General features: G+C 48.0%; 1 protein-coding gene across 2 annotated transcripts in view; it reads right to left on the minus strand.

Annotated features, from left to right (window-relative positions):
- Positions 1-25198, minus strand: part of LOC138349711 (inhibitor of nuclear factor kappa-B kinase subunit epsilon-like) — a 139923-nt gene that overhangs the window by 41055 nt on the left and 73670 nt on the right. For both annotated transcript variants that reach the window (XM_069315592.1, XM_069315591.1), the window contains 2 exons: positions 24308-24437; positions 2406-2587 (listed from right to left, as the gene is read on the minus strand). In XM_069315592.1, coding sequence (XP_069171693.1) covers positions 2406-2587; positions 24308-24437 — 312 coding nt within the window. The remainder of the gene's footprint in view (positions 1-2405; positions 2588-24307; positions 24438-25198) is intronic.

The following is a 25198-nucleotide window of genomic DNA, read 5'->3' on the forward strand; positions in this document are numbered from 1 at the left end:
TATTAAAACATACAAGTAAATTTATAAATTAGAACTGCCTTATTCATTGTCGATAACTTCAACTTCAATTATATCTATAACTAGAATTTCAAATTACAGTACTTCAGTATCCAAAAATCCAGTTTCTGACCGATTCTCACCATTTTTACATATAGTGTGCACAGCTGTCTGTTCTACAATCCCTATAAAATTGATTTTTCATAAACCCTAAACGTTTGAAGTTATAAAATTTTGTTGTTTAAATTTGCGCATACAGTATTTCAAATGCCATATTAACGAATTTGTTTTACAGTAAACTATATACTGAAAACCTATATTCTAAATATATGATAATGAAGATCATATGGTATTCTGAGAGCATAATAACACCAACTGAACAATTGGTGATATTTTACATTTTTCAGCTGATTTCAAAATCTGAAATTTTCAATATTCAGTTTTATAATTATTGTTTATTTTCTTGTTTTTCAAGTTACTTTGGTATCATTTAGACAAAGTTGGAGCATTTGCTTAGTAGTTTATACACAAAACATTTAACCACCGTGCTGCGCCGAGTTTATTGTGAAATTCCCCCGGTGCGCATGAAATAAAGTGTTCCCAAAAAATTATTTTTTCTTTGTAAAATGATAAATTCCCTTCCCTGAACATGTTTATGTAAAAATAAATACCAAATTCCACTTACTTTGGCTGTGGGGACGTGGACAAGGTGCGCTGTGACGTCATCAGGGCCTGGTCGCCTGTACGTGAATCGCCCAGACACAGTCGCGCGGGCCATTCAAGCACCGGGTGTTGCCACAAATATATTTTCAATTATTTGTTTTATGTATTTCCAATGCGGTTTTGTTTTTTTTAATCTTACATGATGCATACTTATGTCCTTTACAATATGTATACAGTAGAACGTTCATAATGTTCCATGGAACTTTGATACATGTGTCAGAAATGTGTCCACAATAAATGTTTATTGTCGCAATATTACCTGCTAAAAATTCACTAAAATTACAATATGTACAGTTTCACACTATTTACACAGTAACACAACTGTATTACACACTCAGTACTTCGGAAGTGAGTAATAATCAACGAAGTAGTCCATGGCACACAGCGCGACTTCGCTCTCGGTGCACCAGGTACATATAAATTTTCGCTTCCTGTTTCTTCATTCTGTGTGCTTGCAAATAACGCACTCCCGTACACCCTTGGCTTTAGTACTTGTAGGATGTATGTAGCCAAGCTTGTAAAGCATAAGGTAGTATTGAAAAGATTATAGGAAAAGATCAATTTGTAAGGTAGTCTTGAAAAGATCGCTTTGTATTGTCACACACAGGAAGAGAGTCAGCTTACCTCTAGAGTGTCCGTCAGTCAGAAAGAGATTCAGCTAGCCTCAAAGAGTGTCCGTCAGTTAGGAAGAGATTCAGGTATTCTTGAAAATATCTATGGAAAACACCACCATGGAAGCCGCTAACACTGTTCATCTATGCTATTTGTATCAGATGCCTCATCACTGAACGCAGAAAACGATTCATCTATGTATCATCTAAATAAATTGTAGATAGCATTGGATTGCAAGGGTGACGCTCAGAGCAACAACTGGATACGCTCGCTGTATAGTCCTCATAGGTGCTGTATCACTTGCATCCGACCTTTGTGTTAGGTCCTTATTGCACCTAACTTCAGCAATATTATGGCCCTAATGTTCTTCAAACAATAAGATTTGAATTTCACCAACAGAATTTACTTTTAAACACCGCGTCGGACAGATGTTTGGGAGCCAGAGGCGCGTGCGCCACCCATGGTTGCTCATTCAGTACTAACCTAGCCAGCAGCCCTAGGGCATTCTGGGAATTTTTTCCAAGATGGCTGCCTCTCACTGGAGGTCCTAAGAGTCCATTTCGTACATAACCAACCTCGTACACATTTAGAATTGGTACCGAAAAGTAAAAATATAGTTTTCTCGGTTTGCGCAGTTTCCTGCTGACCGAGAATACTCGGTTGGCGCAGTTAAGTGGTTAAAAGAGTTTCAGCAAATTTTAAAAACTGAGCTTATTGTCACACTTTATGACATTTTGAGCAGTTTAAGGGTTAAGGGCTCAACGTCCCTGCCGTTCGATCCTCGACCAGGCCTCAGGAAGCCTCCACTAGCTTCTGGTTAATTCCCTCTGTATCTCCCCGAGTTACAGACCTGGAGTCCTCCAAATCATAGGAACCACACCAGGCTCTACCTAATCATAAGTGCCTACCCAGAGACTAGAACCAGAATCTGAGCCCCTCAACATGATATGGCATTGATGAAATAAAATCACCATATTACAAACTTTGCAAATAAGATCTGAGACTATATGTGCCTATATGGTATGCATTTAAGAAGTACCAAGGGAAAGTAAATACAAGAGAGAAAGCCTTACTAAATATTCTTCAGTGCCATACAAGGACATAAACTGTTGGTCATCCTGAAGTTCTCGTGCAGCACCAAAATCAGTTAACTTGTATATTGTTGAACCATCGACATCTATGAACTTCATGATATTGCCTGGTTTAAGGTCACGGTGAACAAGGTTATTATCTCGTAAGTGCTTCATACCAGCAGCTGTAGGACAAAATAAAAAGAGAAAATTTGTTTATAATTAATAAATGTTTTCATAAAAACAATATGTAGTACTGGGTATATACAGTAATGAACAATGCATGCAGTATTTATAATATAAACTTTGAAAACATTAATTTATTTTTTATTTATTTATACAAGAGTTCTTACATTCTTGTACAGCCACTAGCATGCATAGCATTTTGGGCAAGTCCTTAATCCTAATACCTTAACTTTCAAACGACCCACCAAATCGTTTAATAACCAGGTAACCATTTTACTGTTGGGTAAACAGAGAATACAGTTAAGGACTGGTGCCCAGTAAATCCTTCCCGGCCAGGATACGAACCCAAGCCAAAGCACTCCCGAAACGCCAGACAAGTGTCTTACCACTTCGCTATGGGGACTGCTAACATTTAATAACACTAGTCATATAAAACAGCCATATTACAATTAAATGATACTGTAAACTGTATTACAATATTTAAAATTAATAAATAAAATAATAGTAAATAATAATAATAATAATAATAAAATTATTATTCATTTAACAATCAATTCTACTGCTAAAAGGGCATATAATAATAATAATACTGTAGTATCTATGAATAAATGTGAAAAATCCAGCATTGAATGTAATGAAGACTTTCTGTAGAGCCCCCAGTGGCTCCCCAAAGCTAGCTTGCAGTGATTGTTCCATACTAAAGGTCAAATCAGTTGTGGAAGTTCATTTTAGCCTATTGGGGGGACCAGGGCCAAAATGTGGTCCCCTGTCAGAAAAGATGCAGAGTAGGTAACACTCTGCCATCCCACTGGGAAAGCATTAAAAAAGTCAATGAACCAACATACCACTGCTGCGTTCAAGGAGACCGAAGCCTCAAAACTGCTAAATGGACTTCCCCAAATAATGTAAACAAATGAACAACTGTTTCAATGCAAGCGAGGAGTCACAATAACGTGGCTAAAAAATGTTGACCAAACCACACACTATAAAGTGCAGGGACGACGATGTTTTAGTCCGTCCTGGACCATTCCCATGACAATCGACTTGAGAATGGTCCAGGACGAACCGAAATGTTGTCGTCCTTCACTTTCTAGTGTGTGGTTTGGTCAACAACTGTCTCAAATGTAGTGAGAACTTATTAGTACTAACCCTTGCCAGTGTGTGGGGTGGGGAGGGGAAGCCCAGATTTCTAGGTCTTCCCCAGTGCTCATTATAAAAACATCTCATTTGAGTTAACTTAATTATCAGTACCAAAATAAAGTAAATGTGACCCTTCTACCACATATTGACATCTGGACAAAGAGAGTCAGTGGTAAAGGAGGTCAGCCATTGTTAAGACCAGAGTCGCTGGGGAGCAAGTTTAGCTCCTATAATTCTCCCTTGGATGAAGTGTTATGGAGATCAAATTAGTGCTTCTACCATCATCAACACGCGGTCAACATCTAAACAAGGGAAGTGTCTTTCCGAAATCTTATCTAGTCATTATTGGCCAGTAATGTTAGATAAATAGGATTAATACCGGTTAGGACATGAGGCAACGACTCAATACAGGTAATTATTTCTTGGTCCTTATCTAATAATATAACAAATGTTTCATCTGATATAGCTGTCATATATTAGAATTGCGGCTATACAGCTAGTGCCCTTTGACAGGAACATAGAAGAGAAAACAAGAATTAATCTTGGTACATCAGTTACTTGGGTGTTGGAAGCTAGCCTTGCACGAGGATTATTTGGTGTCTACATCCTAGTTATACCTGGTGGACTAGGCCTACCATACAATAAGATAAGACCTCCAAAATTTATTTACTAATATATGTAGTTTAATACAGTAGTTTGATTGACTGCATATATATAAATTTAATATAAACCCCCCCCCTAATGTGCAAGGAATCGACTTGTGAAAATATTGCAGAAAAACAGTCCGCTAAACATCATACAAACTGCTATCATTTAAAATATATAAATTAACGTAAATATAAATTCTATATAAATTCATATAAATTAAACAAATATAAATCTCACAGGTCGGTTCCCACACCACCCACCTTCCATAACCCACCCACCTGCCTGACCCACCCACCTGCCATAACCCACCTGCCTACCCACCCACCAACCCACCCGCCTACCCACCCACCAACCCACCTGCCTGAATCAAAGCCTATCCCTGCCTGACCACCCACCCACCTGCCTGAACCTGCCTGCCCACCCACCCACCTGCCTGAACCCACCTATCCCTGCCTGAACCTGCCTGCCCACTCACCTGCCATCCACCCATCCAAAACCTGCCTGCCCACCCACTTGTCCTGCACACCTACCAGCCAGGCAGCTAACCACCCACCCATCCTCTCACACTAATTAATGTGTGGAAATTCAAATAATGTTGTTTGTGGTACAAACATTTTTGGAAATGTTCACTTTTGAACGTCCACGGTGAAAAGTATATTAATCTGGAAAACGTGCTAATCCGACTGGGGGGGTCCGTTCCATATAGTCCGGATTAGCAAACTTCTACAGTACTTACGAATGTGCACATCTTTCCTCAATCGTTGATGGCTTTGGTTACATTTACTAAACAGTTTACAACCATGAAAACTTCCCAATCAACTGTTATAATTATAAAAAGCCTCTTGGTGCTTCGGAGCTCATTAATTATTTAATACTTGTAAACAAAGCCGTCAAAGATTGAGATCAGATTTACAGGTTCGTAAGTGCTTGCATAACTGCTTTATGAATCCAGGTCCTGGGGAAGATAGGAGACGCAGACGATTGTAATGCCCTTCAAATTGATCTAGATAAAAAACCAGCGTTGAATGTAATGAAACGCCATTTTCTGGGTGAGTTCCGGAGGCTCCCCGGAGCTATCCATGGCTGATATGGATACCCTAACTATTTTGCATCATTCGATGTGGGTGGAGTTCTAGGCCTACCGGGGACCACGAGCAAGAACCTGGCCCCCTCAGAGAGGCACGGGGAGCAATGGCCCATAGAAATGCAAATGTGATTTGGAGCATTCTATATCTGCCATCGACCGGGACAGGCACCCAGAAAGGTAAGCGCCACAAAACAAACTCCTATTCTGGTTAACAACAAAAATCGACAAACGAGTGGACAGAACTCCCCAGGAAAACGAACTAACAAGCATGACGTCACACGAGCCGCACCGCATGTCTGCGCAGCTTCCCCCTCCCCGGGAGGGGGAAGGGGGAGCCCCAGACCCCTGCGCCGGTGATCCCCGCCCCAGTTCTTAGGCTGGATATCAAAACCGCGAAAAAAACTGCCGACCGGAGGGCGGGAGGGTGCCGGAAAGCCTCCGGGACTCACCCAGAAAATGGTGTTTCATTACATTCAACGCTGGTTTTCTGGGGGAAGCCCCTACGGCTCCCCAGAGCTACTTCACCAAAGACTACCTAAGAAAACAAGGGGACATACCCGGGAGGCGGTCGGTGAACCACTCCTCAATACGAAGTCGAGACAACAACCCAAGGACCACTCCGGAAAGCAGCAGGCACATCATTCACCAGAAAAAAGGGAGAACAGCCGCAGACGAAGAAACCTATGACCATGACCATAGGAGCCAAAAACCACTGCGCCTGAGAAGAGCAAGAAGCTCTGCCACACGACCCCCAGAGGCCAATGCCAACATAAAAGAAAACCGAGGCAAAGCAAATCTGACCCCAAGGAGCCACAACCACCAAGGAGAAGAAAAACATGAGAGCACCCTGTCCAAAGACCAGGACAACACAGGCAGTGCATAAGCAGGCCGGAGGCGAAACAATGCACGATACAGCGTGCGAAATGGCGCAGAAGGAATATAGATACCGAAAGCTAGCAGCAGAAACCAAGGTGCCAGACCCAGGAACGGCCCCAAGCGCCTCTACATCCTCCGCAAGCCAATCCTATGACAGCCCCAAGAGGGAAAAGAAAAACGCAGAACCAAAACGAAAATGCCACAAGCATGCAAGTCCACCTCCACCAGTGCAGCTGACAGGGAAGAAACCCGCATAAGGAGCCGCCCTGCACCAACAACCCGCAGAAGGGCAGGAGCGAAAAGACTCATTAAGAGGAGCAAAATCGCCCCCGGGAAAATGAGTAGTGCCGAGACAGCGCGAAGAGAAGAGATTAGCTCAAAAGAACAAGAAGGCCAAACATCCAGAAGCTGGCGGGAAGAGGACCCACAAGCCCTAGAAAGGACCGGAGTGAAGCTCAACCGAATGACGACAGACGTACCAGAAAACGGGAAGGAGCAAAACCGTCCCGAACCTTCGAGAACAAAAAGAAGCAGACACAAAGGACAAAGGCACAAAAACCCCGTCGCACCCGAGACCAAGTCATGCAGAAATCCCAAGAAGAGGGGGGACATGACGGAGAAGGCCCGTCCCGGAGAAAATGGCGAAGACTGTAGAAAAGCACCCACTTACAAGACGGAAACAACGGGCACAACGGACAAGGAAACCGAGCCCAGGGAGGGGCCGATGCCCACAAAGCACATGCAGAGAGGGGGAATGGAAAAACCCCACAGCACAAAACTGCAAGCCCTGCCCAGAGGGGTAGAACACCCCGGCGGGGACCAACGGGGCCTGAGGCCCCTCACGTTAGCCCCACCCCAGCCCCGGGAACCCACCCTGCAGGCCCCGGGGCCGAGCTGTCCCTTCAAAGCCCCATCGTCAAGAAAAACCCCGGGGCAGCCGTGAAAAACACGAAGGAAGGGAGCTCACTAGGCTCTGGAACTGGAACCGAAACCGGAGGATAGGCGAGGGGCGAGATGAAGACCCCAAGCACATCCCCAGCCATCACAATGAGGCGAGGACAAGACAGAGAATCCAAGGAACATGGAAAAACCAGGCCCGGCACGGCAAGACCTGCAAGGAAGGAGAGCTCCAGAGGGAGCACGGAAGGGCCGAACATAATGCCACAACCAACCCCGACACGCAGCTGCAGTACCAAAACTGCAGCAAAACGTCACCACACTCCCCGAGGAAGTGACAGGGAAGATAAAGATAAATAGTAACACGAGTGGCACACAAGGGGACACAGGCGGAAACCGAGCACCCAACTGAGCCACAGGGACGGTAGAAGAAACGTGTGCAGTGTAACAGGTAAACAAAGGAACACATTAGGCAGCCCAACATGGGCTGACCCCATACACAGCCCCAAGAGCAGAGACGAGAGCGCCCAAGAAGCACAGAATCCGCCCAACAGGCAAACTACAGGGGAGAGGCAAAACCAAAGAGCCAGAACCCAACCTGCAAGCACAAGGAGGCGAACACAAAACCTCCGACATAGGCGGAGAACAAAACAAGAACATAGGAGCTGAAGGGCCATGACTCAAGCTTTCGAGTCTATATCCGCTGGAGACGGCCAGGGCGCCCATGCTGGAGAGGAGGGGAGCAGCGAAGGAGGCTCCCCACCCTAGAACGCAGGAAAAAACCTTGTGACTTCCCCACAGCGGCACCCCAGAACACCCCCAAACCAACGGAGCACGGATTGGATTAAGAAAAGAGCGAGAGGCGAAGCCTCCCCCCAAGAGAAAATGGATGCAGAACACGTGTGCACACCGCCCGGAACCAAAACAAACTCCCACGGCGCATGTGCAGGACGCGAAAGTAGCCCAACAAGGCAAGAAGTAGCCCAACCAGGCGAGAAGTAGCCCAACCAGGCGAGAAGTAGCCCAACCAGGCGAGAAGTAGCCCAACCAGGCGAGAAGTAGCCCAACCAGGCGAGAAGTAGCCCAACCAGGCGAGAAGTAGCCCAACCAGGCGAGAAGTAGCCCAACCAGGCGAGAAGTAGCCCAACCAGCTACAAGGAGCCCAACAAGGCGAGAAGTAGCCCAACCGTCGAGAAGTAGCCCAACCGGCGAGAAGCAGCCCAACCGGCGACAAGCAACCCAACTGGCGACAAGCAGCCCAAACTGCTACAAGGAGCTCCAACGGCGACAAAGGAGCTCCAACGGCGACAAAGGAGCTCCAACGTGTACAAAAGAGCCCAAACGGCTACAAGGAGCGCAAACGGCTACAAGGAGCCCAAACGGCTACAAGGAGCCCAAACGGCTACAAGGAGCCCAAACGGCTACAAGGAGCCCAAACGGCTACAAGGAGCCCAAACGGCTACAAGGAGCCCAAACGGCTACAAGGAGCCCAAACGGCTACAAGGAGCCCAAACGGCTACAAGGAGCCCAACCTGTCCAGAACAGAAGGAACCAGTATGAAGGCAAACTCCGGGACACACAGGAGGTAAGCTGCAAAGGCCAACCACACCGCAGGCGAAAAGATGCGGTTAGCCGAAAACTTCCGGAAGACGAAACCGAAGAAACCACAGGGATACGGAACTGAACCCGGGGAGGAGCAGAACCCAAGCCCAAATCGTACGCAGAGGGGGGAAAGAAAACCCCACTCCTTGCAACAGTAAGCCCCGCTCAGAAGGAAAGAAATCCAGGCGGGGCACAATGGAGCCCAAGGCCCCCAAGGCCGCTCCTCCCCAACCCCAGGAGCCTCTACACCAGGCCCCGGGGCCGAGTCGACCTCCAAAGCCCCGGCCTCACAAGAAAAAGCCGGGGCAGCTGAAAGAGCTGAAAGAGAAGGGGCCCACTGGTCAGACCCCGGAGCATCGGCCGGAGGAACAGACTCGAATGCCTCCGCAGCTACCCCAGACGGGGCAACCCCCGAAACTGCCCAAGTCTCAGAACCTCTAACCCCGCCCCGACCCCGAAGCCTGCAGATGCGTAGGGGCCGGAAGCAGGAGGGGGAGAAACAAGGGGGGCGTGGAAGAACCAAGGCCGAAGCGACCAAAACACCCAAGTCTGGGTCCCTACACAAGCGGGGCAGCATCGGGGCGTCCGGGGAAGCGACAAACCTGAGCGCGTTGCAACATCCTACCCTGCAACACGCGAGCTGCCTGCACCCACGGGAATTCATCAGCAGACTGGGTGAATGGAGTCACGAACAAGCAACAAAGCTCGCAGGACTCAGGGTCGAATGTGTCACCGACCCAACAGGCAGCATGACGGAGGCAAAAACAAGGAGAGTCACCCTGAGACAAAGGGACAAAGCAACCCTCAACTCGCACAAAACAAGAGGGGACGCAAGGGTCTCCACTATCGGACCCGAGAGCCCCCGGGGGGTTTCCCAAGGCCCCTAGACTGGGTCTGCTAAGGGTTTTCCCAGGCAGGGTACTGCTAACAGGCGCCCCAAACTACCAAGCAAACTGCTAAAGCTGAACCCACGGGATGTGTCCACTCGCGAGGGCGAAGCAGGGGGTGCCACCACACAAATGAAACTAATATAAGGGGGGGGGGAACACAAGGCAGACCCCCCTGCCAGGGAAAAACAAATATAAAAGAAAAACCACACAAGTGGACAACATACCCAGAGGGAACAGAGACGGCCGCTGTTATAGGTGAAAACTAGCTACGCAGTACCCTACGCCCCACCAGTGCTATAACTACCACTTACCCCAAGATAAACAAGGGAGGAAAACCCCCAAACCCTCGGGGCGGCCAAACGCCAAGCAGCGAAAAGCCAACAAAGGTAGACCCAAGGTGACTTGTGGAAGGCAACCCCAAGCCCCAAGGGCGGTACTTACAGGGCACTCAGGGAAGGTGACGCTAAGCACATGCAGCCCGAGTACCTGATAATATTACTCTCAGCTCACACGACCACCGTAAGAGCAGCACTGCAAACAAGTCACAGCACTGAGACAAGACCAGAGCTGGAGCCACACGACCGTGCATGATCCCATCAGCCGAGGAACTGGGGCGGGGGTCTGGGGCTCCCCCTTTCCCCTCCCGGAGAGGGGGGAGCTGCGCAGACATGCGGCGCGGCTCGTGTGACGTCATGCTTGTTACAGGCATACCTCAGAATGCGAGTTTAATCCATTCCTGGAGACGCCTCGCCTTCCGAAAACTCGCATTCCGAAGTTAATTTCCCCATAAGAAATAAAGGGAAATGAATTAATCCGTTCCTGACTACCCCAAAAACCCCACATCAAACTAAATTTTTATACCTAATTTACCTAATTCATCTAAATAAACCTACAAAAGTATGTTCCAGTTATTACTTACCTTACTGTCGAGTGCTGTAGGCGTATGGAAGATGGTGAGGAGGGGGGAGGAGGAGAGGAGTTAGTGTTTGGAAGGGGAGTCCCCTTCCATAATCACATCAGGCAGTGAGGACCTTTCTGGTGTGCTCTCCCTGGGACGTTTAACCTGAGTGCCACTAGGTCCTGGTTGAGGTTCACTGCTCGATTTCTTCACCAAATATTTGTCCATGAAAGCTTGCTTTTCCCTTCTTCGCAAGCTGTCTCTGTAGTAAGGCATCACATTGTCATTGAAAAGATTAAGACAACGGCCTACTACAGTTTTGTCTGGGTGAGTGTGTTCAATAGTTGTTTGAATCTCTTCCCACATCTGACACACCTTCTTAATTACTGCAGAAGGGACATTCGCTGGTGCTGTTGCCACCACCTCCTCCTCCACTGCAGAATCATTCGCTGCTGTGTTGGCTTGCTGTTCCTGTTGAAGGGCTAGGAGTTCTTCGGTGGTCAGTTCTTCGTTGTGTTCTTCCACCAACTCCTCCACATCATCACCATCCAATTCCAAGCCCATTTTCTGGCCTAGACTAACAATTTCCTCAACAATAGGCGCATTATTTATAGGCTCAAACCCCTCAAAGTCTAGTTCTCTCACACCTTCAGGCCACAATTTTCTCCAGCCAGAGATCAGGGTTCTTTGAGTCACTTCTTGCCAGGCTTTGTCAACGAGTTTTAAAGCACTAAAAATGTTAAAATGCTCTCTCCAGAACTCTTTGAGGGTGAGGTTTGTGGCTTCAGTCACTTCAAAACATTTCCGGAAAAGTGCCCTTTCATACAGTTTCTTAAAATTCGCTATGATTTTCTGGTCCATAGGCTGAATTAGAGGAGTGGTGTTAGGAGGAAGGAATTTAACTGTGAGGAATTTATTGTATTGAGGCATCAAATCATCTTCCAAGCCTGGAGGATGAGCAGGAGCATTGTCAAGGAGAAGCACGGCTCTGAGTGGCAATTGTTTCTCCTGCAGATATTTTTCTATGGCAGGGCACAGCACTTCATTCACCCACTCCGAAAAAATAAGCCTAGTCACCCATGCTTTTTTATTAGACTTCCACATCACAGACAAACGGGTTTTCTGCACATTATACTGTTTGAAAACCCTTGGATTTTCAGAATGATACACTAGCAAGGGTTTAATTTTTAAATCGCCACTCGCATTTGAACACAGCACAAGCGTAAACCTATCTTTCATAGGCTTGTGTCCAGGCAAGGATTTTTCCTCCTTGGTAATGTATGTCCTCTTAGGCATTCTTTTCCAAAACAGTCCTGTTTCGTCACAATTAAACACTTGTTGCGGTAGGTATCCCTCAGCCTCTGCAAACTCTTTAAATTCGTCAATAAATCGTCCAGCGGCTGGTTTGTCTGAGCTGGCTACCTCCCCATGCCTTGTAACACTATGGATACCACTTCTCTTTCTAAATTTTTCAAACCAGCCCCTGCTTGCCTTAAACTCTTTCTTATCTGCATCACTCGTTGCAGGGGTCTTCTTTAGAAGGTCTTCGTGCAACACCCTGGCTTTCTCAGAAATAATGGCCTCCGAAACACTATCACCCCTCAACTCCTTGTCGTGTATCCAAATTAATAACAACTTTTCCACTTCTTCAAGTATTTGTGGTCTTTGTGTCGTTAATGTTCTTACTCCTTTTGCCACATTAGCACTCATAATCTTATTTTTCTTCTTAAGTATAGTGCATATTGTTGATGTCGCTTTGTTGTACTGCCTACAAAGATCAACAACACGTGTACCGTTCTCATGCTTTCGAATGATCTCTTGTTTCTCCTCTATTGTCATCCTCACATGAGCTTTCTGGCCTTTATCCTTACCACTGGCTTTCTTGGGACTCATGGTGAGATATATAATAACAAATTGTATAGACAAATCACCAAAAATCCAACAAAACACTGAAAATTCACGACAAGAATTGATGTGGGGGTAGTCACTGCGCGCGAGACAATGGTGAACTGAGGGGCAGCGGGGCAGAGGGGCGACGATCGCCGAACGACCACGCGCTAGGTCGGCTGTACGCGTATCAACAAACTCGCGTTCAAACTCGACTCCCGAAGTAACCATCGCCTTCCGAGACAAATTTTTGGAGTAAATACACCTCGCCTTCCGAAAATCTCGCATACAGGGACAATCGCATTCCGAGGTACCACTGTAGTTCGTTTTCCTGGGGGAGTTCTGTCCACTCGTTTGTCGATTCTTGTTGTTAACCAGAATAGGGGTTTGTTTTGTGGCGCTTACCTTTCTGGGTGCCTGTCCCGGTCGATGGCAGATATAGAATGTTCCAAATCACATGTGCATTTCTATGGGCCATTGCTCCCCGTGCCTCTCTGAGGGGGCCAGGTTCTGGCTCGTGGTCCCCGGTAGGACTAGAACTCCACCCACATCGACTGATGCAAAATAGTTAGGGTATCCATATCAGCCATGGATAGCTCCGGGAAGCCATAGGGGCTCCCCCCAGAAATAAGTGCTTGAAGCGACAAGTAGCAAATGGAATTCAATGTGAATAAATGCCATGTTATGGAATGTGGAATCGGAGAAAATAAACCACACGCAACTTACAAATTATGTGGAAAGAAATTACAGAACACTAATAAAGAACGAGATCTAGGGGGTGGTTTTCGATAGTAAGCTGTCGTCAGAGGAACACATAAGGATCATTGTGAGAGGAGAGTATGCTTCGCTTTCCAACTTCAGACTTGCTTTTAATTATATGGATGGTGAAATACTAAAGAAACTGTTCATAATGTTTGCGAGACCAAAATTGGATTATGCAGCAATTGTATGGTGCCCAAATCTCAAGAAGCACATAAATAAACTGGAAAAGGTGCAATGGCATGCTTCAAAATGGCTTCCAGAACTGAAACACAAGAATTACGTGGAGAGACTAGAGGCATTAAACATGCCAAAACTAGAAGATAGAAGAAAGAGAGGTGATATGATCACCATTAATAAAATAATAACAGGATAAAATAATGCCAGCCTGTCTGCCTGCCTGCCAGCCTGCAAGCCAGTCTGCCTGCCTGCAAGCCAGTCTGCCTGCCTGCCTACCTGCAAGCCAGTCTGCCTGCCAGTCTGCCTGCCTGCCAGCCAGTCTGCCTGCCAGCCTGTCTGCCTGCCTGCCTGCCTGCCTGCCTGCCTGCCTGCCTGCTAGCCTGCCTGCCTGCCTGCCTGCCTGCTAGCCTGCCTGCCTGCCTGCTAGTCTGCCTGCCTGCCTGCCTACTAGCCTGCCTGCCTACTAGCCTGCCTGCCTACTAACCTGCTTGCCTGCCTGCCAGCCAGCCTGCCAGCCAGCCAGCCAGCCAGCCAGCCAGCCTGCCTGCTAGCCTGCCTGCCTACTAGCCTGCCTGCCTGCCTGCCTGCCTGCCTGCCAGCCAGCCTGCCAGCCAGCCAGCCAGCCAGCCAGCCAGCCAGCCTGCCTGCCAGCCAGCCTGCCTACTAGCCTGCCTGCCTACTAGCCTGCCTGCCTACTAGCCTGCCTGCCAGCCAGCCAGCCAGCCAGCCAGCCAGCCAGCCAGCCAGCCAGCCAGCCTGCCTGCCTGCCTGCCTGCCTGCCTGACAGCCAGCCAGCCAGCCAGCCTATCTGCCTGCCTGCCTGCCTGCCTGCCTGCCTGCCTGTGCCCAATCCCTGCCAGCCTGCTTGCCTGCCTTTCCCTCCCTCCCTAATTCTCCCCCCCCCCTCACTACTTCCTTCCTGCCTACCTCCCTCTCCCTTTCTCACTAATTCTCCCCATCTCTCTAATTCTCCCCCTCTCTCTAATTCCCTCCCATCAAAGCTCCCATCCATCCACCCACCAGTCAGCAATCACTGACGCAATGCGTGCATTTGGAGCCGACATGGTGCACAGATGTTTCTTGATTGTGCAGATATGTAAAACAAAATCACAGAATGAACTCTCCAGCCTCACGACAAATCAAAATAACAGGAATAATAGGTCGTGAATCTGTGAAATCACAGGGTAGAAGGCGGCAAACTGGACCATCTCCCATCCATCACCACGGGCCGGCGCGACACTTGGCGGACCGCTTCCTACCCGAACTTTGTTCGTGTAGCATGACTCCCCAGCCCCAATCGGGAAACTAGAAGTTTCGGATAACTAAAGTTCGGAAACCAAGTGGTGCTCTGTATATTAGACCATGGCAACAGTCAATCGAAGGAGTTCTAAGCCTAACAGGGACCAAAGCCAGAACCTGGCCCCCTTGAGAGAGGCACGAGGAGCAATGGCCTAAAGACACCCCCATGTAATTGGGAGCAATCTTTGTCTGCCATCTGCCAGGTCAGGCACACAGAAAGGCAGGAATTCCAAAACAAACTACTGCTGATCAAATAAATTGCAAACCGAAAGCCGAACTAGCAACAGAACTCCCCAATCAAAACCAAGGAAACAAGTATGATGTCACCTCAAACGCCGCACATCCGTCTGCGCAACCCCCCCCCCTCCCCGGGAGGGGGACAAGGGGGTCCCAGACCTCCACGCCGGCAACTCTCCTCGGTTCAGAGGCCGAGTATCAAAAAACACGATAAACCACCGACCGGAGGGAGGGAGGGAGGGAGGGATGCCAAGGAGCCTCAAAGTCTTACCCAGAAAATGGTGTTTCATTACATTCAATGCTGGTTTTCTGTGGAGAGCCCCTTCGGCTCCCCAGAACTACCTAACCAAAGACAAAGAAAAAGAGGGACTTACCTGGAAGGCGGTCGTCACTCGCTCCTCAACTCGAAGTCGAGACAAATGGTTGCAACCTGCGACCCAAAGCTACACACGCCCGAGAAGGCCCAGGAACATAAACGAAATACCGTGCAGCCAGGAACCTGTTCAACCTCCATAAGCCCCGTGCCCAAATGTCAGCTCAAGACATATTCTCAAAAACAGCAGCCAAAGCCGCGAACTTACGAATGTCGTGGGCACTAGGATAGACCGCAGGCTGGCTGGACCGAATAATCCTGTGGATGACTTGGGAGAACCACACCTTGGAACAGGGAAGAAGGGAAACCAGGTAAACCCAAAGCGTGTCCCCTGCCACGGATGTTGTGGCGCACGGAGGTCGTGGCGCATGGAGGTCGTGGCGCACAGATACCAGCGAAGAGCCGCAACTGGACACAAAACATGATGCACCTCCGGCCGAACCAACCAAGCATTAACAACCCAAGGACCCCTTTGGAAAGCAGCAGACTGATTCTTCACCATAAAAGAAGGAGAAGGCTGCAAACAAACAAAACGACCACCAGGACCGAAAGAGCAGAAACCCCTGCGCTGGAGGAGAGCATGAAGCTCCCTGACCCGACCCCCAGAGGCCAAAGCCCTTAAGAAAAGAGCCTTAGAAAAATAGACCTGAACCGAGGGGCCCCCCACAAACCGAGGAGAAGAGAGAAAAGAGAGCACCCGGTCCAACGACCACGACGGCTCAGACGGCGCACGAGCAGGCTGGAGGTGAAACAACGTCTGAGAACGCTTGTGGAACGGAGCAGTAGAGACATCCACCCCGAAAGCAAGCTGCAGCGGCTCCGCCAGTGCTGCACGAAACGAGGCGACAGATTTTGGCACAAGATGATGGTCCTGAAACAATTAAGAGAGAAAGGGCAAAACAACTCAATCAGAATCAAAGACAACCTATAAAGAAACAAAAATTTGCCGAAAGGACCGCCAGGAAATTTCATACTGCCATTTAGACGAAACTCGCAGGTGGGACACCATCAACTAGCTGGTTGATACCTGGTTGATGGGGTTCTGGGAGTTCTTCTACTCCCCAAGCCCAGCCCGAGGCCAGGCTTGACTTGTGAGAGTTTGGTCCACTAGGCTATTGCTTGGAGCGGCCCGCAGGCCCACATACCCACCACAGCCCGGTTGGTCCGGCACTACTTGGAGGAATAAATCTAGTTTCCTCATGAAAATGATGTCCACGGTTGTTCCGGCAATATTTCTTATGCTTGCTGGGAGGACGTTGAACAACCGCGGACCTCTGATGTTTATACAGTGTTCTCTGATTGTGCCTATGGCACCTATGCTCTTCACTGGTTCTATTCTGCATTTTCTTCCATATCGTTCACTCCAGTACGTTGTTATTTTACTGTGTAGATTTGGTACTTGGCCCTCCAGTATCTTCCAGGTGTATATTATTTGATATCTCTCTCGTCTTCTTTCTAGTGAGTACATTTGGAGGGCTTTGAGACGATCCTAATAATTTAGGTGCTTTATTGCGTCTATGCGTGCCGTATATGTTCTCTGTATTCCCTCTATTTCAGCAATCTCTCCTGCTCTGAAGGGGGAAGTGAGTACTGAGCAGTACTCAAGACGGGACAACACAAGTGACTTGAAGAGTACAACCATTGTGATGGGATCCCTGGATTTGAAAGTTCTCGTAATCCATCCTATCATTTTTCTAGCTGTCGCAATATTTGCTTGGTTATGCTCCTTAAACGTTAGGTCGTCAGACATTATTATTCCCAAATCCTTTACATGCTGTTTTCCTACTATGGGTACATTTGATTGTGTTTTGTACTCTGTATTATGTTTAAGGTCCTCATTTTTACCGTACCTGAGTACCTGGAATTTATCACTGTTAAACATCATGTTATTTTCTGATGCCCAGTCGAAAACTTTATTAATATCAGCTTGAAGTTTTTCAATGTCTTCAGCCGAGGTAATTTTCATACTGATTTTTGTGTCATCTGCAAAGGATGATACGAAGCTGTGACTTGTATTTTTGTCTATATCTGATATGCGAATAAGGAAAAGCAGCGGTGCAAGGACTGTACCCTGAGGTACAGAGCTTTTAACTGCACTTGGACTAGATTTTATATGGTTGACCGTTACTCGCTGAGTCCTGTTTGACAGAAAACTGAGTATCCAGGGTCCTACTTTACCGGTTATTCCCATTGACTTCATTTTGTGTGCTAAGCCACCATACTAAGCCACCTGATCACCATACAAGTGGGGATACACCTGCGTCAAAGAAACCAGATGCGAAGAGTGGAGAAGATCGAACCAGCCACGTAACGGACTGGACCGATCTGCTGAAAGAGGCGGAGCCGCGGGAAGACTCTTGGGTTCGGACATCGAGCAAGAAGCGCCTGAAACCAAGGCTGGCCAAGCCACCAAGGAGCCAATAGGACTACTCTCCCTTGGCAAGTCTCCAACCGAGCCAGGATCCAGAGCAACGACCCGACCGGAGGGAAGAGGTACGGGTAACTCCGCCTCGACCAGTCCAGTCGAAAGGCATCAACCCCGACGGCCTCGCAGTCTGGGAAGGGCGCCACATGAACTGGAAGACACCTCGACCACACCGATGCGAATACAGTAGGTCCACCTCTGGGCGCCCGTACGTCCGGCATAGCCAACTGAACGAGTTGGCATCAACCGTCCATTCCGTGAAAAGGGGAATGAACCGAGACAGGCTGTCCGCCAGGACGTTTGACACCCCCTGAACATGAACCGCCAGGAGAGCCAAACTCCGAAAACTCAGCAGAGGAGTCACCCGAAGCGACAAGCCGCAGAACCAAGGACCGCATCAAACCCCCGCAGTTCAGGCAATGAACCACCGGGGAGCAGTCCAAACAGAGCCAGATCGTTGCTCCTCAAGTGACCCAAATCCTCTGAAGCGAATGCCACACCGCCGCAAACTCCCTCGCCATGCTGTGAGCGCAACGTAAGGACGGACCCCACCGACCCTGGCCGGCATGGTGAGCACTTGTCACAAAACCCCAGCCGAGAGACGAGGACTCTGTGAACACATCGAGCGAGGGCTCGGGGAGGCGTCACGGTACAGAATCCCGAAAAACCAGTAAAGGAAGCCAGTGACGCAGCTGACGCAAGGCTCCCGGGATCCGAACCCATTGATCGCGAGGGCAGCAGAAGGAACGACCCTGAAGAAACCAGAATATCTGCCGAAGCCGGATCTGACCCGATGGGTAGATCAGCACAGCGAAGTTTAGGCTTTCGCACAGCCGCTCAAACAACCGACGTGTGACCCGGGTGCTCTCCAAAAACCGCTGGAGGCGGGACCGCAGCTGCAACAGCGTCGCAGGAGGGAGAGACAAGGAAGCAGTCCGAGAGTCCCACACTAGACCCAGCCAAGTCCGAACCTGAGAGGGAACCAAAAGGGACTTCCTCCAGATCACCACGATCCCGAACCCGGCGAGCTGGGAAAGAACCATATCCCTGGTGAGCAGACACACAAATTAGCTGGGAGCCCACACCTGCCAGTTGTTGAAGTAAGCCAGAACATGAACTCCTAACAGAAGCAAACAGGTCACCACAACCCTGTAAGGTGTGTGAACACTCGAGGTGCCAGATTTAAGCCGAATGGAAGGCAATGAAAGTGGTAAGCTTGTCGCCCCATGACAAAACCGAGCCAGTCACTGAAACCCGGATGAATCGGGACGCGTACAATAAAATTATAAAACCAAAACGCATCCCGGAGGACCCAAGATACCATCCAGGCACCCAGTGCCAAAAGCAGCCGGACCTGAGACAGAGTGGTCATCCTAAAGGAGGGGCAAAAGTCTCAGGGATTCAGACTAGACAAGTCCAGGACGAATCACAGATCTGCACAGTCCCATTTCGGAACTGAAAACAGGTAGAACCCACTTGAGGGACGTTGTCGTTTCGACCACACTCAAGCAAACCCACCCCTGGATGACCTGACAGAGCACAGGAGAAAAGGCCCGCCCTGCCAGCCCTGATCTCCCCGAAGGAGGAGGAGCGACCCAATGCCACCACAGGTCGGAGGAAATGACCCAAATTGCCCACGAATCATGGGACCAGGCGAGAGCAAACAGCACGAGCCTTCCCCCGTATCGCCCCATCAACGGGGCAACCCGCTAAAGGGCCAACGACCTCCACGAGAGCCCAACCGATGCCAAGAGTGATCACTGCGCCGACCAGAATGACGACGGCTCCAAAAGAGGCGCTGGCCCCGAATCTGGCACTACTGGCTTACGATGACCGAAGGAGCCCCAAGACCTGGCACGACCCTTCCGGCCAGGACCTCCATGACCCCCCCCCCCCCCCCCCCCGAGAACCAACAAGTACGACAAAGGCTGTCACAGGATGAAGCCGCATGCAGAAAAAGCACCACCGCAGGCTCTGCAAACAGCAACGGACAAAAAGGTGATGAAAATCTAAGAGCCAGGGCCCAAGACGATTCCAAAATCTGGACGAGCACCACCTGTCAGCACGCAAGGTGAGAAGCGAAGAACAGATGCCGTCTCCCTCAGAAACGGCGCATACAAATACACCAAAGCAGCCGGCACCCGAGCTGCCGAAGCAAGCACACCGTACCCTGGCCCGGAACCCAGCTCCTCTACACCCAGCGCGAGACAGTCCGAAGACAGCTCCAGCAGGGAAAAGAAGCGCAAGAACCGAAGCCAAGTGCCCACAGGCGCACAAATCCTCGGCCACCAGGAATGTCGAAAGGGAACCTGCACGTACAGTCACACCTGGCCGACATCATAAGGAAGGAACGGGAGCAAACTAGCACACCTTGAGGTGTTCCAACTCACCCCCCCAGGAAAACCTAAACGACCGTAAGTAAATCTCGCCATTCAAGTGTGCATTCCGACAGGACAAATGCCAAGCCCCCCCCCCCCCCCAAAGAAGAAAAGGCAGTCTGCCAGCCAGGAAGACTCCGGCACTTTGTAACGCATCCAATAAAGAAAAAAGGAGCCAAACTTAAAAAGAAGGCTTCATTATCGAGGCGTAATCCGGGTCTCGCAGGAGGTAAGCCGCAAGGGGCCTCCCACACCTTCCTCAGTAGGATGCGGGAAGACAAAAACCTCCAGAAGGAGGGAACCAAAGAACCCAAGGGAATTCAAACCCGAACCTGGGGAGGAGTCGAACTCTTAACAAAAACATACAGGGAGGGGGAAAGGAAAAAAAACCCTCCCCCCTGTAACAACAAGCCCTGCACTGAGGGTACCAAACACCCAAGCAGAGACCAGTGGGGCTCAGGCCCCCCCTCAAGTCAACTCCTCCCCAGCCCTGGAATCCTCCACATCAGAACCCGGGGGCCGAGCCGTCCTCCAAACCCTCTGCCTTTGGAGAAAAAGCAGAGTCCACTGGAAAAGCAGGGATGAAAGGGGCCCAGTGGCATGGCCCAAAAGCTCTGGCAGGAGGACCAGGCTCGAATGCCTCCGCCGCCAATCCAGAAAGGGCAATCCCCGAAGCCACCCGAGTCTCACTACAGTATAATTCAGCGGGGCAGCTGCGGGGTATCCGGAAAGGCAACCAACCTCGCACGTTGATATATTGGACTTGTACCCAAGATTAACCATGTAATGTATCAATTATACAATGTATGTATATGATGTAACTATAACCTGAGCTTGTAAAAGCACCTTAATCCCCTTCAGTGATTTAGTGCTTAATTACACACTAGTTTATCAGCTATCTCACCCTGTCAGAGTAAAAGAGACAAATGTATGTAATTACCTAAGTGTAATTACCTAAGTGTAGTTACAGGATGAGAGCTACGCTCGTGGTGTCCCGTCTTCCCAGCACTCTTTGTCATATAACGCTTTGAAACTACTGACGGTCTTGGCCTCCACCACCTTCTCACTTAACTTGTTCCAACCGTCTACCACTCTATTTGCGAAGGTGAATTTTCTTATATTTCTTCGGCATCTGTGTTTAGCTAGTTTAAATCTATGACCTCTTGTTCTTGAAATTCCAGGTCTCAGGAAGTCTTCCCTGTCGATTTTATCAATTCCTGTTACTATTTTGTATGTAGTGATCATATCACCTCTTTTTCTTCTGTCTTCTAGTTTTGGCATATTTAATGCTTCTAACCTCTCCTCGTAGCTCTTGCCCTTCAGTTCTGGGAGCCACTTAGTAGCATGTCTTTGCACCTTTTCCAGTTTGTTGATGTGCTTCTTAAGATATGGGCACCACACAACAGCTGCATATTCTAGCTTTGGCCTAACAAAAGTCATGAACAATTTCTTTAGTATATCGCCATCCATGTATTTAAATGCAATTCTGAAGTTAGAAAGCATAGCATAGGCTCCTTGCACAATATTCTTTATGTGGTCCTCAGGTGATAGTTTTCTATCTAGAACCACTCCTAGATCTCTTTCTTTATCAGAATTCTTTAAAGATTTCTCACATAATATATAGGTTGTGTGGGGTCTATGTTCTCCTATTCCACATTCCATAACATGACATTTATTAACATTAAATTCCATTTGCCAAGTGGTGCTCCATATACTTATTTTGTCCAGGTCTTCTTGTGTGTGCATATATGTATGTATATATGTATATGTACATATATGTGTGTGTGTGTATGTATATATATGTGTATAAAGTATATATGGAAGCTGATCAGAATTACATTTCACCTTTGTAAATGCACATTAATGACACTATGTAAAAGACACATCGAACACTTTATGTAGGGCATACGTAAATCTGTGTATCTATGTATTTACGTATGTAGGTTAGCTTAGCATTTTAAAAGCACCGAATCACCTTCTGTGGTTGATTGTTCAATAAACCCCTGAACTATAAGTTTAACACATCTCTAACCCTGTCCATGGAGGACAGAAGAAAATGTATATATGCTGGTTAGCATTGTAAATGTGTGGCCACGTCTGTGGAAAAAAAACGTTGCTGCAACTTAAACCTTGCATGCAACGCTAAAACTGTCTGCACCCAAATATCCTTCTCAGTGGACTGGGTGAATGGAGTACAAGCGAAGAACACCACTCGCAGGACTCCGGGTCATAGGTGTCACTGACCCCAACAAGCAGCAAGGCGGAGGCAGATGGTGAATGTCACCCCAAAACAGGGGGATAGAGCAACTTTCAAACTCACACAAGGCTAGGTGGGACTCAGAGGTCTCCTACATTGGACCACTGAGCCCCAATGGGGGTTTCCAGGGCCCTTAGGCTGACTGCTAAGGGAAGCCCAGGCGAGGTACTGCTAAACGATTATCCCAGAGCTACCAAGCAAACAATCTAAAAGCTGAACCCCTGTGACGTGTGCAAGCACGGGGACCTAGTAGAGGGCCACCAAAAACCTACCTGTGGTCCTACTACAACACCTGGCAGACCCCCGCCAGGCAACACAAAACAAAAACAAAAGAAAAACCCCGCAAAAGCACAACGTCTCCAGGAGAATAGAACCGGTCGCTATGCATATATCAGACAGCTGCACAGTACTTCGCGCCCCAGCCAGCAACAAAACTACCTCCTAACCCAAGGGAAACAGGATAAAGAACCATCCCAGCTGAACCCCCAAGGGCAGGCAATCACCGAGCAACAACAGAACCACACGAAGGTAGCAGCTCCTGAACGGCTCATGGAAGATAACCCTGAGGCCACAAAGGCAGTACTTACAGGGCACCTAGAGAAGGCGGCCCTAGGTGCATGCAGCCCCATCACTCTCGGCCACAAAGGCAGTACTTACAGGGCACCTAGAGAAGACGGCCCTAGGTGCATGCAGCCCCATCACTCTCGTGTTATATCTAGCTCACATACCACCAAGACAGAACAACAACACCGCACTGAAGCACTGCGCAAAGAGTGGAGCTAAAGCGATCGACCATCACTAACACAACAGCCTCTTGAACTGAGGAGAGTTGCCGGCGTGGAGGTCTGGGACCCCCCCGTCCCCCTCCCGGGGAGGGGGGGGGTTGCGCAGACGGATGTGCGGCGTTTGAGGTGACATCATACTTGTTTCCTTGGTTTTGATTGGGGAGTTCTATTCCTAGTTTGGCTTTTGGTTTGCAATTTATTTGATCAGCAGTAGTTTGTTTTGGAATTCCTGCCTTTCTGTGTGCCTGACCTGGCAGATGGCAGACAAAGACTGCTTCCAATTACATGGGGGGTGTCTTTAGGCCATTGCTCCTCGTGCCTCTCTTGAGAGGTGCCAGGTTCTGGCTCTGGTCCCCGGTAGGCTTAAAATTGACTTCGATTGACTGTTGCCATGGTCTAATATATACACATCAGCCCGGTATAGCTCCGGGGAGCCAAAGGGGCTCTCCACAGAAAATATTAGAAAATTTACTTTTGCAAAAAGAGTAATAGATGGTTGGAACAGACCAAGTGAGAAGGTGCTGGAGACCACAACCGTCAGTAGTTTCAAAGCGTTATATGACAAAGAGTACCAGGAAGATGGGACACCACGAGTGTTGCCATCATCCTGTAACTACACTTGGGTAATTACTTGATCATTAATATAGCTTTAGGGAGTCTCCGGGGCTATCCTACAGAAACCAGTCAAATCACACTATTGAAAGAAAAAGCCATGTAAACCTACGTAAAAGATTTAGGAGTGATGATATCTGAAAACCTTACTTTTAAAGAACATAACACAGTTACTGTCACAACTTCAAGCAAAAATGACAGGTTGGATAACAGGAACCTTCCAAACAAGAGATGTCCCATCAATGAAGGTACTTTTTAAGACAGTAGTGCTTTCTAGAGTGGAATATTCTTGCACCCTAGATAGCAATAAACTAGGCTTGGAGACTGGTTTTGCAATGTAATACTGAAGTACACTTGATAGTGAAGAAGGTAAACTATTAAAAATGCCCGTAAAATACAATTCAGCCATGCTATGCATCTTAAAATTTAATAATGGATTAACAAGCATGAAATGGAAGTGACAGCTGAATAACCACATCACCAACCAACCTAAGTGTGACAGCACCAAGATGAACTCTCCTTCTTCTAGGCCATGGCTGTTCTCCGGGTCATCAAGTATGTTGAATAATGAGCCTCCCGTACACAGCTCCATAACGATCACCTTGCCTCGTCCTTCTTGCTAATGTCGGGATCAGTGATACAAATCAATTATAGTAATACAGACATTAAATGAGAGGATATTTATATTGTATATTATATAATTATATAACAAGAGTTGATTAACCCTTAACATGCTAGGGGTATAATATCCTTTCTTCCCCACAGGCGCATGTAATTTTGAAAAAAAAAATTATTTTTTCTTCCTAACCTGTTAATTTGTGTTCACTGATCACGGGAAAAATAATAAAAAAATCGTAAGTGGCATATTTTGCTCGATATAGGGTGGGGAAGTCTGGCAAAAAAAAGGCGCTCACTCAGCGTGCGTCCCAGGCAGTCTGTTGCTCGCCAGCTGTCAGGCCGGAGTTGCCACAAAGAGATAATTACCTAATTATTTCAATGTCTCTGATTGATTTTTCATACTTTTTTTGCTGTAATATTATTCAACAGTGTGTAGTTTGATATATTTATATAATAAAATGAGTGAATCATTGCTGTACTCAAAAATATGGCGTGCATATTGTTGATTCAATTATGTTCATCAATCAGTGAACAAATACTTTGTCGGTTATTACACTATATGCACAGGTTATATATATAAGTATCTGCATGTTTTGTTCACTATAACGAACCACTAAGTAGCTATTATGAGTCAAAAAGTAATGAGGAGTGACCGCCGTGTACCAGCCAGCCACTCCCGCCCTCCCTCAAGTCATCTGACTCACCCACATTCTCCTCCCACAATACTGTTTTTGCTATAATTCACTATATACAGACGTTATA

Source organism: Procambarus clarkii, chromosome 81, assembly GCF_040958095.1.
Source record: "Procambarus clarkii isolate CNS0578487 chromosome 81, FALCON_Pclarkii_2.0, whole genome shotgun sequence".
Taxonomy (NCBI): Eukaryota; Metazoa; Arthropoda; class Malacostraca; order Decapoda; family Cambaridae; genus Procambarus; species Procambarus clarkii.